Genomic DNA, 15,130 nt, shown 5'->3' on the forward strand with positions numbered 1-15,130 from the left:
GGTGGAAGTGATGTGCCAGTGCCTGGAAGCTGTTAGGGTCTGGATGGGAGTGAACAAACTTGCACTCAATCCTGACAAGACTGAGTGGCTGTGGATGTTGCCTCCTAAGGACAGCCCAGCTAGTCCGTCCCTTAACCTGGGAGGAGAAAATTTGCTCCCCTCAGAGAGAGTCCGCAACTTGGGGGTCCTCCTGGATCCGCAGCTGACGTTGGAACATCATCTGTCGGCTGTGACCAAGGGGCCTTTGCCCAGATTCGCCTGGTTCACCAGTTGTGGCCCTATTTGGACCGGGAGGCACTGAAAACAGTCACTCACGCCCTGATCACCTCAAGACTGGATTACTGTAATGCGCTCTACATGGGGCTGCCCTTGAAAAGTGTTCGGAGACTACAATTAGTCCAAATGCAGCCGCGCGAGCGATACTGAGTGTACCTAGGTACACCCACATTACACCTATCCTCCGCGAGCTGCACTGGCTTCCTATTGGTCTCTGAGCATGATTCAAGGTGCTGGTTATCACCTTTAAAGCCCTACATGGCTAAGGACCCGGATATCTTCGAGACCATCTTCTGCCACACACCTCCCTAAGACCGATAAGATCCCACAGGATGGACCTTCTCCAGGTGCCATCAGCTGGACAATGCTGGCTGGCGACGCCTTGGAGTAAGGCCTTCTCTGTTACTGCTCCGGCCTATGGAATGAGCTACCCCCAGAGATCCGGACCCTACCCACTCTCATGGCCTTCCGAAAAGCTATTAAGACCTGGCTATTCCAGCAGGCCTGGGGCTGTTGACCTCTGGATTGAGGTCCAGCCCCGCTTAGATTGGGTGCATGTTGTGTCTTTTTAAATTTGTCGTGTTTTATCTGTTTTTAATTTCTCTTAATTTCTGTTTCTGTAAGCCGCCCAGAGTCCTCCAGGATTGCGCGGCCTATAAATTTAATAAACAGTTAAACAGTTAAACACCACGAAATGGTTGCTGTCCTGAGCTTGCTGTCTACTTCTGGCCCCAGTCCAATATCCAGATCTATCTGATTGGTATCTATCATGTTTATAATTGGAGCTCCTGTTGGCCACTGTTGGCGGGTAAAATTAGACCCCTCCTTGCCCTGACAAAAGGGCTGCCATCTAAAATACAGTGAAGGACAAAATTCCAACCTTCTGCCATGTGTAGGCAGCACTTTCCTCTTGTCCTTAGTCTCAACAAGGAAAGGTGACAAGGAATCCCCAAAAAGCTGTTTTTCCCCCAGAAAAGGAGAATCCAACTTCCACTTATGCTTAGCATCCATGCACCAATGCTGCAACCAGATCATATGACGAGCCGTAACATTCGCAGCCATATCTCGAACCGCAAACTTAACTGAATTCAGTGGCACATCAGCAGTGAACTAAGCTGCAGTCATGATCTTTGAGATGTTCTGATGTGCACAGAGATCATCTGCTGGAATCCTACCTTGCAGTTGCTAGAGCCAACCCAAGGATGCCCTGGTAAAAAAGGAAGCAGCTGTCATAGCTCTGATGGCCCAGGAATCAGCCTGATGGACTCTGTGCAGAACCCTCTCCTCCTATCTGTCCTCAGCCTTCAAGGCGTCCTCAGCATCGGATGGCAGCACTGAGGTAGAAATCAATGCGGCCACCGGCGCATCCACCTTGGGAACCTGCACTAGAGTCAAAAGGTCAGTCAACTGCATATAGAGAGTTTTCATAATTAGTTGGCCTAGAAAGAGCAGAGCAGTCCATTGCCTCTTAATTGCATCCAGTAACATCCCAGGAATGTTTGCAACTGTCGTCTTTTCCATGAAAAGGAAGTTGTCCTCTGCCACTGACCCTTGGGCAGAATCCGGAGCAGTTGAGTCCTTTTCTAGGCGGGCCATTGTTTTTGCGTTTGAAAGCAGGAACTTAAAAAGAGACGGATTAAATAGGTCTTTAAAATTTGGCAAGCTGGTTGTTCACTTTCTCCTTAAGGAAATTCACCCTTACTTGGGATTTCTCCCTCAGATAAGGGAGATGGACTTCTAGCCGAAGGCCCAGGAGATGATGGTTCACTCCAAGTCCCCTGATCATATCTGGGATCCCCCCCAGGATCCCCCATCTCCAATTATATAGTTGTACTGTAAGGCTGAGGCGCCTGAATTTTTGGAATACATCCATCTCCTGCCTAGTTGCCTGGAAGATCTACTTCCTGAAATAGGCAGGCATCTCCAGCTCCTCCATGTCCACTGAGGTCTCCGCCTCAGTTGAAAGGCCTGTGGGCTGAGATGGTCTTAAACAATCTCGAGAAGTAGAAGGATCAGATGGTATAGTCAGATCTACATTCTCCCCTTGCTCACTAAGAGTCTCCGGTGACCAAATCCTAAGTGGAGGGCGTGATCCTATTTGTTTGGAAGGACCAAACTTGTCCATACCAACCCCTAACAGAGAAGCCTCTGATGGCTTCGTTTTAGTACCTTTAGAACTAACCGATTGTTTACTGACCTTCGCAATTACTCTAAGGCTTTTTTGCTCTGACTGGCTGCCTTGGCTCTAGAAGCCTTCTTCTGAGCCCTAGCCTTGGCCTCAATTTTGGCTGCTGCTGCCAGACTAACAGATCAAGGCTAGCTAAGCCCTTTGACATGACACTCAGACCCTTGCGATGAAGAATCAGTCCGGGCTCGGCCCAAGCAGCCATAGTTTTCAGCCATCGTAGCACCAACCATTCAATGATCAAAGCAATCTGCAGTTGATGATGAGCATTCTCCCAAAAAGTTTTAGGCCGTTAGAATCATCCCAATGAAGATCAGCCTGCTGCCAAGTTGAGGCCGATCTAATAACTTCAATCGTATTGAGGCAGTGCAATAGACAAGGTAGGCCTAGCTGACCTGAACCCTGTGAACCGACGACAAGCCTGCGGGGTAGGCCTAAATGACCCATTCCCCCATGGTGAATACAAAGGCCAAAATATCACGGTGCCAATAGCAATAAAATGTTTTGGGCAGCCGATGAGGTGAAATATCAGCCAGAGGGCATAAAATCGCCACCAGAGTATACAAAATGGTCACCGCTGTAAGTCTGATACTGAGGCATTCTGATACTGATACTTTGGCATGTTTGAAGCGGGAAAAGCCATTGGTCGTGGAATACTTAGCACCCCACTTTCCAGATTAGCAAAAAGCAAACTACAATTCACAGAAATCTGCTACTAATCCTCCGACTGCAGCCACACCACACACAAAAAGACCACACTATGCTTTTAATCAGTGTGGTCTTTCCTGAGCAACTAAGAGCAACCTCAATGTCCGTTAAACTTCCCTGAGGCAAAAAAAAATGTAGCTCAAAGGGGAGAATGCGGAAAGCGCTAAATCTAGTGTTAAAGAGTCCCGCAATGGCACCTACGGCATTAACTCACAGCATAATGCACTGTCGTTCTCTTATATTGATGTCAAACTAATTTATACCACAATCCAACAATCTTTTAAAACCTGAGCTGAGAGCTCAGGAAACCAGTCTTGCGAGCTGAGACTGAATTGAAAGATTGGGGACCGTTGCCAAGGAGGCATGTCTTCAGAATTTCAATTCATTCAATGAGCTAGCAGGCTGGAATAACCATCCTGAACTCTCCTGTCGATACCATGGAGAACTAAAAGTTAGGTTTGCTAATTATTAAAAGAGCCATGGTGCCCAGCAGTTAGAATGTAGTCCTGCAGACTAACTCACTGTTCACTCCAAGAGTTTGATCCTGAGTGGCTCAAGGTTGATTCAGACTTCCATCCTTCCAAGGTTGGTAAAATGAGCATCCAGATTGTTGAGGGAAATATGCTGACTCTGTAAACCGCTTAGAGAAGCTGTAAAGCACTGTGAAGCAGTATATAAGTGCTATTGCTATTATGTTAGTACTAAATTCTATGTAAGTTCTTAACATTAAAACTAAAATTATAGACTAAAGTAGACAAGCACATAATAAATAAAATAACAACTAGTACTAAAAATAAGACCAGACATTAATGAGTTGGAGAATTAATAACCAGAAAACCTGTGGCTATATGGTTTCCAACTTGAGAACTAGGATAGAATCATATTTCATCTGAGGTAGCACATAGCTTGAAAGTTTTGCTATTTTCATCTTTCTCAAAAGAGGATTTGGAGCTCTAGATAGGTTTACCTTGTAGACTCTATATGCTTCACACACTTGGACTGGTTAAATAGTTATTACCAATCATTTACATCCTGGAACTTCCCATCTATCTAGTACAATTCATTTATCTTTCAATTCAATTAAAGTTGTAGCTACAACCAAATATGGGTTTTAGAGAAAAAGAAAAACACTAAGTTTACACTGGTTTTATAGGAACTGCCTGGCTTCCAAAAGCCTTTAGGTCAGGATTCAGCATCTCATTAGCATCATACATATTAATAACTTCTATAAGTTCTATATAGTCACTATAGGTGCCCTATTTGCATTGACTCAACTCTTCCTCTTTGGTTCCAAAATCACCACACAGCTCTAACTTATATAATGACTTACAGATTATTCCCGGGTTTTAAGTTAATTGTATCCTTTACTGAGGTAAGTTAAAAATAATAAAGCACACATAGAATACATTATGTAAAAAATATTAAGAGGTGTTGTAACAAATCCCAATTAAGAACACTAACCAACAGATCTTTACGAGAGCTAGAAGACTTCTTCCCACCATAAGAATCATTGTAAATATGGCTCTGTAAAAATTATAAAAGTTACAATAATTTTGTAACTATCATCCACATAAATAATTATCAACATAAGTGTTAGCCATATAAAGAATTTTAAATTATAACATGGCCATCTGAAAAAAAAAAGAATAAGCAAAATTAATTAAGATCAAATCAAATTAATTAACTTAATGAATCATTGTATTTTTTTCCTTTGGGCAACACAATAATAATAATAATAATAATAATAATAATAATAATAATAATAATAATAATAATAATAATAATAATAATAGTCGGGTGGGGCCCGACTAGTAACCAATGCCAAATCCGGCGAAACAACTGGCCGCTGTGATACAATTGTACAACAACAATAATAATAATAATAATAATAATAATAATAATAATAATAATAATAATAATAAACAAGAATACAGAAAAGATGTGATAAAATCAAGAATGGAGAGTTGGCAGAACAAAGCACTGCATGGCCAATTTCTGGAAAAAATAAAAGATAAAGTGGACAGTGAACAAACTTGGTTATGGTTAACAACAGGTACATTAAAGAAAGAAACAGAGTCACTAATCCTGGCTGCGCAAGAACAAGCTATCCGCACAAATGCCATTAAGGCCAAAATCGAAAAATCCTCTGATGATGCCAAATGCAGACTTTGCAAAGAAGCTGATGAAACTGTTGATCACATACTCAGCTGCTGTAAAAAAATTGTGCAGACTGATTATAAATTGCGGTACAATTCAGTAGCACAAATGATCCATTGGAATTTGTGCAAAAATTATAATATTAAAACAGCAACAAACTGGTGGGAACATCAGCCTGAAAAAGTCACCGAAAATCAGATGGTCAAGATCTTGTGGGATTTCCGTATACAAACAGACAAAATACTGGCGCATAATACACCAGACATCACACTGGTTGAGAAAAATAAGGTCACAATCATAGGCATCGCAATACCAGGTGATAGCAGGGTCACCGAGAAGGAACATGAAAAAATCGCAAGATACCAGGACTTAAAAATCGAAATTCAACGACTATGGCACAAACCAGCAGTGATAATTCCAGTGGTAATTGGCACACTGGGTGCTATACCAAAAGCACTGGAATTACATTTAAAACAGTTAAAAATTGACAAAATCACCATCAGTCAAATGCAAAAAGCCACACTGCTTGGATCTGCACACATATTACGAAAATACGTTACGACGTCCTAGGCCTCTGGGTGGGGCCCGACTAGTAACCAATGCCAAATCCGGCGAAACAACTGGCCGCTGTGATACAATTGTATAATAATAATAATAATAATAATAATAATAATAATAATAATAATAATAACAACAACAACAACAACAACAACAATAATATACTAACAAACATTTAGTAGTAACATTGAACGTTGCAAGTTTGCAGAAGTTATAGATGCTTATCAAGATAACTCATGATACATAGAAAAATCTTGGTACAATTGGCTTTGAAGATATGCACAAAACATATGGCTTGGGATCAGGTTATCTGAGGGGTGGTCACTTGCCGGTCAAACCATCCTATTCTCTGACCCATCAGAGTGGGAAGCAGGGAATGTTGTGGGTCCCATCCCCGAGGGAGATACACCTTCTCCATGGTGGCTCCCTCTCTCTCTGGAACATCATTCCCCCAAGAAATTAGAATGGTCCCCACTCTAATACTCTTCCAGAAGGTGCTGAAGACCTGGTTCTGCCAGCAGGTCTGTGGAATCCAGAGTGGGATCTACTGTCGCCGGGGCAGGGGATGAGAGGTGGGGGGGGGGGGGTAATTTGTAATTTTGTATATTTGTTATACTGTGTAAAATATACTATTACATTATATTAATTTATTTGATTCTTTTTGTTAGTTTGTATTGTTTTAAATGTGGTTTTATATTCTGTAAACCGCCTTGAGTTGCCATGGGCAACAATATTAATTGGTAGCAATATTGAATGAATGAATGAAGGAATGGATATGCAGAAAAACCTGCCAACCCACATTATATTTGGCAATGAATTCTATTAAAATACACATCCACAATTTCATCTTGGATGTACAATGTAAGGTAGTTGATCCAGAAATACAACTATTCTAGTCAGAACTTTATAATTTCTCACAACAAAAAACTGTATCCTCATCAAAGAAGGGAAGATATATCAGAAGTAAGAAAATATGTGTAAGTTTAGCTAGAAGTCTGTCAAACCTATCTCATCAAGATAGGTTTTCTAGTACACTTGTGATTTCTGATGTACAAAAAATTTGCATCATTCTTTTACTTCCATAAATACCAAATGTCTTGCCAAGGTGTTGTAAAACAGAAGAAATTGTTTAAGAGTTACATACTTATGTATTCGTATAGAAGAGCAAACACAGATGAAAGCAGTGCTAACATCAAGATTTTAAAAACTGAACAAAGCTGTTGGGTGATTTTCTAGGGCTCTGAAGATCTGAATTTTGTCTCAATATGACAAAGCTTGATTAAATCATTCCTTTGATACAGATTTATGAACTAAAATGGTGATCTACTTTGAAGAAACAATTCTGACTGAATGACTCTGAAATATGGCCTGCTGCCAATTACCTCCCAAAGACCCATTAGATCACACAGGGCTGACCTCCTCCGGGTTCAGTCTACCAGCCAATGCCATCTGGCTACCACCCGGGGGAGGGCCTTCTCTGTGGCAGCTCCGGCCCTTTGGAACGAACTCCCCGCAGAGATTCGGACCCTCACCTCTCTCCAGGCCTTCCGAAAAGCCGTTAAAACCTGGCTGTGTCGGCAGGCCTGGGGTTGATGAGTTCCCTTCCCCTCTCGATTTGTGTGGCTGTTGGTTATTTTTAAATGCTTGTATTTGTAGTTTTTGTGTTTCCCTTTCCCCCCTTGGGTTTGTGCGCCGCCCTGAGTCCCGCTGGGAATAGGGCGGCATATAAATAAAACGAAACCTAAACCTAAACCTAATATTTAGAAATTTAATTTTTCTGTTCATTGTGATGTGATATTGTAACTTAAATTACAGATAAGCAAGGAACAGAAGAACTCCCAAGGAAAAAGTGCAAAAATGCTACAGGAAGGCGAGAGACCAGGCAAGTGGTGATGGTGTGAGGGAATGCAATGTGTGGAGTTCATGCAAGCACAGAAAGGCCTGGAAGGGGAGTACTAAGTATGAGTGCTGGGAAGGACAGAAAGAGAGTGTGGGTTGCATCCCTGTGTGTGCCAACCCAAGAAGATCGGAAAAGAGTATGAAGGATGTGTGCATGTGATTACAGGGAAGCATGGAAAAGAGGAACCATGGTGCATGCCTGTGTATGTGTTCAGAAGGAAGGTATTGATGGTTGAATGTGTGTATGGAGTGCAGGAAGGCTGGAAAAGAGGGCATAGACTGAATGTGTGTGTCTCTGTGTGTCTTTATGTGTGCATGCTTGGAGGGATGGGAATAAGGGCATAGGGCATATGCATGTATGTGGCTGCAGGAAGGCAGGGAAAGAGGATGCAGAGCGCTTGCATTTGTACAAGGGTAGCAGGGGCAGAATAGAATGTATGGGATGCATGTCTCAGTATGTGCGTGTTTGCACATGGACATGCACACAAGTGCAGGGAGGATTGAGGAAGGAGATATCATCTACAAGTCATTAGAAATAGTCAAAGTAGATAAAGAGATAAAATACTTTTTTCATATGTAGAGTTTACATTATATGCACACAATTAAACTTTACAGATATTTTATGGACACTAATATTTCAAAGACAACATTGTATATGAGCAAAAGTTTAATCCATATCTATTTTCATCTCACTTTTTTACTGATTTAGTTAGTTAGATTAATCAATACCTCTGTATCTCATGCAATAAGCACTGGTTTTAAAGTCAATAATTTTAAATTGTTTTTTAATCTCTCTCATATGCGCACAGTTCACACAATGAAAATTTTATTAAATTATGATTATTAGTAGTTCATAACAAAGTGTTATATGACCAAATCATATCATGCTGATCTGGAATACAAACCAATAGATCTCTTTTCCTGGAGTTACTTGGTCTATTCCTGTGGGACCCACTGACATCCAAGGAAAGCCTCTTAAGAACAAAGTTATGAAAAATTATGAACCTCAAAAATTGATATCATTACAGAACAAAATGGTTTTGGTAAATTTTATTCCTTGTAGTTCTAAGCAATCTTTTAGCAGTTTTATATTAATCTACAGCATTATGCTCATGATTTCAATTCTCATCATTTTAATTCTCATTTTATTCACCAACATAATGCATTTCTACACTAATATTTTCTTTGGAAGTTTAAACAAATTAATATTATAAGATTAATGTTTACTTCAATGTTTATGTGGTGAAAGAAAAATACCTAGCTCCTTGAAAATAAAGTTCATCAGCTGTCAGCCTCTGCTTTGCTGCTGCTTCGGCTGTCATTGAAACGGGAAGGGGGGGGAATCATTATGTGCTGGAGGAAGTTTCTAGACGCTGTTCTGATCACCTTACTGCGCATGTGGAAGAAGGGAGTTTCCCGCCAAAGCCCTGTCTAACATTCCATCCTGATGAGGATTTTTGAAGTTATCTCCCACCTGACAGTTGGGTGCATTATAATTGGACTATGAACGGGGGTGCCAAGAAGAGGGGATTGGATTGTGCTTGATATTATCCGCTTTCGCGCCTAATTAACCAGACTCAGCTTTGCTTTGCAACTGTTCATTTATAATTAGTAAAAGTACACTTGATTTCAATTCAAATGGAGTCGAGTGGTTTCTTTCCTGATTACTGAATGAAATCAATGCTGACATCAGCAGAGAAAGATTATTTTCAGAGTTAAGTTCTGCTAACATAAAATCCCCGGATGAAGGGGTGGCTGCAGTAATGGACAGAAGCTGATGACAGAGGGAAAGCTAAGGACAACAGCAAGAGCTGCTGTTGGATTCTCTATTGTACAAATTTCGAAAATTTACAATGTGGCCTGGACTTGAACCAGCTGACTGCCCAGAGAAGCGAAATGCCAGGTGGGATGAAAGGAAACTATTTAAGAATAATCTCTTGATTTTCTGAGTAAACGTAAAGGACATGTGCAGCTCCTTATCTCTTTAGCTGGAAATTATGAAATGATTTAATTGATTAATACATTTGTTTTTTGTTTTAAAAGCATGTACCTGAGAGTTTAAGGGCCACATGTGAATACAGATAATCAAATTCTATACATCTTAATGTTTCCAGTGTGTTTTTTTTTGAAAGCTACAACTACCACGTTTCCCCGAAAATAAAACATGTCCTGATAATAAGCCCAATCAGGCTTTTCTCTGGCATGTGCTAAAATAACTCCCCCCTTAAAATAAGCCCCCCTCCAAACTACTTAAACACATGCGCAACCGAGATGAGGAGCCGAGGCTGCAGGGGCGGGGACATGCCCCACACACAACACACTCACTTACCATACCTACCGGTACAGCTGATGGGCAGGCAAAAAGAGTACCCACCACAAAAAGCAGCCAGCCAGCAAGGGGCCTCGCGCCCCCATTCCCTACAGCGCAAAAAAGGACCAATCACAAAAAGCAGCCAGCCAGCAAGGGGCCTCGCGCCCCATTACCTACAGCACAAAAAGGGCCCACTGCAAAAAGTGACCAGCCAGCAAGGGGCCTCACGTCCCCTTCTGCGCAAAAAGAACACTTGCCACTACCCCCAATGGTAACGGCTGCCTGGCTGCTTACCTTCCCTGCCATCTCTTTAGCAAGGGGTGGAAGATAGGGGGGAGAAGCGAGGCGCGCATTCTAGCGGTAGTGGAGACTGGCAGCTCCATTGTGTTCCTCGCTGTTTCATTCAGGGAAGCAACAGAGGTTTTTTTACAAGTTGCTTCCCTGGATGAGGAACATGGCGGACCTGCCAGTCTCCACTACTGCTAGGATGCGCGCCTCGCTTCTCCCCCCCACCTTGCACCCCTCACTAAAGAGACGGCAAGGGAAGGTAAGCATCCAGGCAGCCATTACCTTCCCCGCCATCTCTTTAGTGAGGGGTGGATGTTGGGCGGGGGAGAAGCAAGGAGCACATCCTAGTGGTACGGGGGAACCTCGTAAGTTGAACAAGTCTCAGTACTGCTAGGATACACACTTCAGTTTTCCCCCACCCCGTCTGCCATCTCTTACTAAAGGGATGGCGGGGAAGGGCCAGGCAGCAGTTACCATTGGGGCAGGGTGGGAGGGCCGCGAGACATGCGTCTTACTTTTCCAGCTCTGTCACATTCCTCACCATTGTGTCCAGGGGAAGCCCCTGGTAAAAAAAACCTTCTTGTGAGTTCAAGAAGTTTGTTTGAACTCATGAGAAGTTTTTTTTTTTACCAGGGGCTTCCCTGGACACAATGGTGAGGAACGCGATGGAGTTGGAAAGGTAAGATGCGGGCCTTGCAGACTGACACCTCCCACCCTGCCCCAATGGTAACAACAGCCTGGCTGCTTCCTTTCTCCGCTGTCCCTTTAGCGAGGGGTGGCAGAAGCAAGGCGCGGGTCTTACCTTTCCAGCTCCGTCATGTTCTTCGCCATTGTGTCCAGGGAAGCCCCTAGTAAAAAAACCCTTCTTGCGAGCACTTTTGACCAGAGTGTTTTCCTTTTCTTATTAAAGGATTACAAATTCATTAGTACGTTTGGCTATGCAAAGAATTTAAAAGAGGTGATATGCAAAGCATGTTAGAATAAAGAATCTTTTCTGCATAGATATATCCTTGTGAAGACTTTTGCAGTTGTAATGAAAAGTATTCCAGGTTATGAGTCCTGTCTCTGTGTATGCAAAGCCCCAGAAAAGTATATTTTATAGACATACACACATTTTAATCATGTTAATATATTTTACAAAGTACCTCTTCTTAAACAGAGCTCTAATTTGCATGTTAAGCCAAATCATGATATGAATACCTATGACTGTTGGCTAATGTAATTGGTTCAAACATATCAAATTGTAAGCGATAGTTGCCAAGCCACAGTGATCAGTTCACACAATATTCTAAGTCAACAACAAACATATCACATTACGTTTAATGGAAAATGTGAATTACAGTGCAATGGCCCCAGTGTAATTATAATAATTCATATTTTTATTATTAAAAATAAGAATATGTCATTAACTTATCTCCTTCTCCTCTTAATTTCTTTGATATCCTTATATATTCTTATATATTTAGTTAGCATTTTCTTCCAACTCTACTTCAAACTGCAGCTCAGTACGGTAGATAACCCATGCAGATTTTAAAACCATGCAAGATAATTACTATCCTGACAAAAACCTGAATTCAGAAGATATTTAGCTTAACCAAGAAATAACATCATTATGTATTTCAATCCACAAGTTGTTAAAAAAATTCTCAACAATTTTTCTAAGAAATTACATTCTTCTATTCAGTTCTGTGTTGCATAATAACTAGCATACAAAATATATTAATAATCTCATAGCAAACTCAAAGTCTAAACTATATTAGTAAAAAAAACCACTACATTATTTTTACTGAAATAAATTTTAAATACTAACCCTGTGACTACCAGTATTTTGAGAGGATACCAAATCACCAGCTCCCTAATAAAAAAAATTAAATAATGAAGCAACATTCATAAAAAGGAAAATAAAAAACAGATAAAGACTGAAATTATGCTTAAAATAAATCTAGCTTTAATACAAACCAGGTATGGCTGCCGGCTGGACCGACATGAATGGCTAGCCTTCTCAGAATTTTCCTAAGAAAATATTTTAAAATGAGAGATTTTAGAGATTACTAAAATGCTGGAAGCTAGTTTTCATACAAGGTGCATTACAAGCTTCAATTTACATTACTTTATCTAATTATTTTTGAATGTATTATAACAACTACTTAATATATTAATTTTAATGTAATTGCTTAAAAATTTACAAATTAAACATGCATTATTTAAAAAAAATAATGGAGGTCGAATGGGAGCTTATTATGATATGGAAAGCATATTTGTCAGCATCCCTCCATTATATAATTAGGAAAGAAAGGCCAAGAGATTCCATGGGTTGGAAATCAAAAGTACTTTTACTAATTACAAATGGTTAGCGAGCAGTTGCGAAGCGGTCTGTTTAATTAGGCGCGAAAGCAATTGATATATAGAATAGTCCATTTCCCACCCCTTGGGATCATAGCCTCAGGCCAATCATAAGTCCTTCAAGTGTCAGGTGTGAGATAACTTCAAAAGGCATCACGAAGATGGAATGTCAGGGCTGTTGGTCCAGGCGGGAAGCACCCACGCATGCGTAGTCCAACCATCCAGTGACTACTAGAACATTCCCCCAGCACATCGAATAACCCCACCCAAATACCAAACCCTCCCTCCCCGTTTCATGACAGCTGAAGCAGTAGCAAGGCAGAAGCTGACATCCGGCCGTCCCCCGGAAAAAGGCTGTCAGGCCTAGAAAAAAAAACACAAACGAACAGACAAACAACAAAACAGAAAAAGAAGAAGGGAGGGGGTGAAAGAAAGTTAAGGCTTGTCAGGGTATGCAGAATAAAACTTCCGAAGCAGTCTGGGAGCACGAACATGGGATTTATCAACCCATTCCGTGTGGGAGGGAGGAAAATGCTTCCAAGCCACCAGGTATTGGATGCGATTACGGCGTTTGCGGGAATCAAGAATGTCACGAACTTCAAAGTGACGTTCACCATCGACGAGCAAAGGAGCAGGCGGAGGGTCATCAGGGGGGCGCAAGTGGGAAACACGAACAGGCTTTATGAGGTTGATGTGGAACACTGGGTGGACACGGTTGAGGTGTTTGGGCAATTGTAAACGAACAGAGACAGGATTGATGACTTTCACTATGGGGAACGGCCCCACATACTTGGGCCCCAACTTCTTTGACCTCTGCGTTGTGTGCAGGAACTTCGTCGACAAATAAACCAAATCACCAGTCCGATATTCATAGGGCTGAGAGCGTTTTTTATCTGCATGCTTTTTATGGGCCCGATGCGCAGCGTCCAAAGTGGAGAGAGTCAATGGCCAAACACGACTGAGACGCTCACTCCAGTATGCGACTGATGGAACTTGCGGCTGGTCCTGAGGCAATTCAGGGATAGGAACAAAATCTTGACCATAAACGACCCGGAAAGGGGTGAAACCCGTGCTGGAATGGACAGAGTTGTTGTAGGCCACCTCTGCTTGTGGTAACAAGTCTACCCAATCGTCCTGTTGATAATTGATGAAACAACGTAAATATTGTTCAAGAACAGAATTAGTCCGTTCACAGCCGCCATTAGTCTGAGGATGGTAGGCGGAGCTAAGGCCCTGGGCGGAACCAATACGTTTGAGAAATTCTTTCCAGAAAACAGATGTGAATTGGACACCACGATCGGAGATGATGCGGTCGGGCACTCCATGCAAGCGGTAGATGTGGGAAATGAAGAGTTTAGCCAGCGCCTTGGCGGAAGGAATTTTGTGGCAAGGCACGAAATGAACTTGCTTGGAAAACAAGTCCGTGACAACCCATATGACAGTGTGCCCCTGGCTTTCGGGGAGCTCAACAATAAAATCCATAGAAATCTCCTTCCAAGGGGCAACCGGGCGAGCGACAGACTGGAGCAGCCCTTGTGGTTTCCCTGGTGGCCGTTTAGCGGTCGCACAAACCGGGCAACTAGCCACATAAAGTTCAATGTCCTTCTTTAAAGAGGGCCACCAGAATTGCCTCTTCACTAGATGCAACGTTTTCACGAACCCAAAATGACACGCCAATCTGGAGTCATGTGCACGACGAAGGACCACCAGGCGTAGGGAGGCGGGGATGTACAATTTGGCACCGATCCATGGCAGATCATCCCTCATAGTGCACTTGTCCCGATGGTTCAAGAACCAGTCGTCATGAGGAAGTGCAAGCTTGAGGTCAGAAAGGAGATCTTGAGGCACATCTGTTTTGGCGCGGGCCTGTTGGCGCGTGACCACTGGAGCCGCTAGGAGCGGCTGGATGATGCTCAGTTTAGAGCAATTATATTGAGGCAGTCTGGACAAGGCATCTGCCATGAAATTCTTTCCACCCGGGATATATTTAAGTGTGAAATTGAAATGGTTGAAATATTGGGCCCACCGCATTTGTTTGGGGGAGAGACGGCGCGGCGTTCTCAAAGCTTCCAAATTCTTGTGGTCAGTCCACACCTCAAACGGGTGCTTAGCGCCCTCCAGGAAATGGCGCCACGTGGTCAGGACCCAACGGACCGCGAAAGCCTCTTTCTCTCTGAGCTGATATCGCGTTCAAGTTTTTAAAATTAACACATAATCTCAGAGAGCCATCTTTCTTTTCACGGAAAAGCACAGGGGTGGTGACTTTGGGGCGAGCAGGTTCAATAAAGCCACGTTCCAAATTTTTATCAATGAAAGTGCGCATTTCCTCCATCTCCCTGGGTGACATGGAATATATTTGGGGTTTTGGTAGCTTAACCCCAGGTAAGATGTCAATGGAGCAGTCA

The 15,130-nt window shown here is 42.3% G+C and overlaps 1 protein-coding gene across 17 annotated transcripts in view; it reads right to left on the minus strand.

Moving 5' to 3' along the window:
* Positions 1–15,130, minus strand: part of LRRFIP2 (LRR binding FLII interacting protein 2) — a 194,946-nt gene that overhangs the window by 97,592 nt on the left and 82,224 nt on the right. For 4 of the 17 annotated variants that reach the window (XM_087713025.1, XM_087713024.1, XM_087713026.1 and 1 more), the window contains exons 5-7: positions 12,342–12,395; positions 12,193–12,237; positions 8,689–8,757 (exon numbers count right to left, since the gene is read on the minus strand). The exons of 9 other annotated variants lie outside the window; for them this stretch is intronic. In XM_087713025.1, the coding sequence (XP_087569151.1) occupies positions 8,689–8,757; positions 12,193–12,237; positions 12,342–12,395 (168 nt within the window). The remainder of the gene's footprint in view (positions 1–8,688; positions 8,758–12,192; positions 12,238–12,341; positions 12,396–15,130) is intronic. 4 more of the 17 variants (XM_087713035.1, XM_087713031.1, XM_087713027.1 and 1 more) reach the window with 1 other exon arrangement.

The sequence above is a fragment of the Thamnophis sirtalis genome, unplaced genomic scaffold, assembly GCF_051295495.1.
Source record: "Thamnophis sirtalis isolate CommonGarterSnake01/CBP01778 unplaced genomic scaffold, rThaSir2_p1.2 scaffold_4, whole genome shotgun sequence".
NCBI classification, from domain to species: Eukaryota; Metazoa; Chordata; class Lepidosauria; order Squamata; family Natricidae; genus Thamnophis; species Thamnophis sirtalis.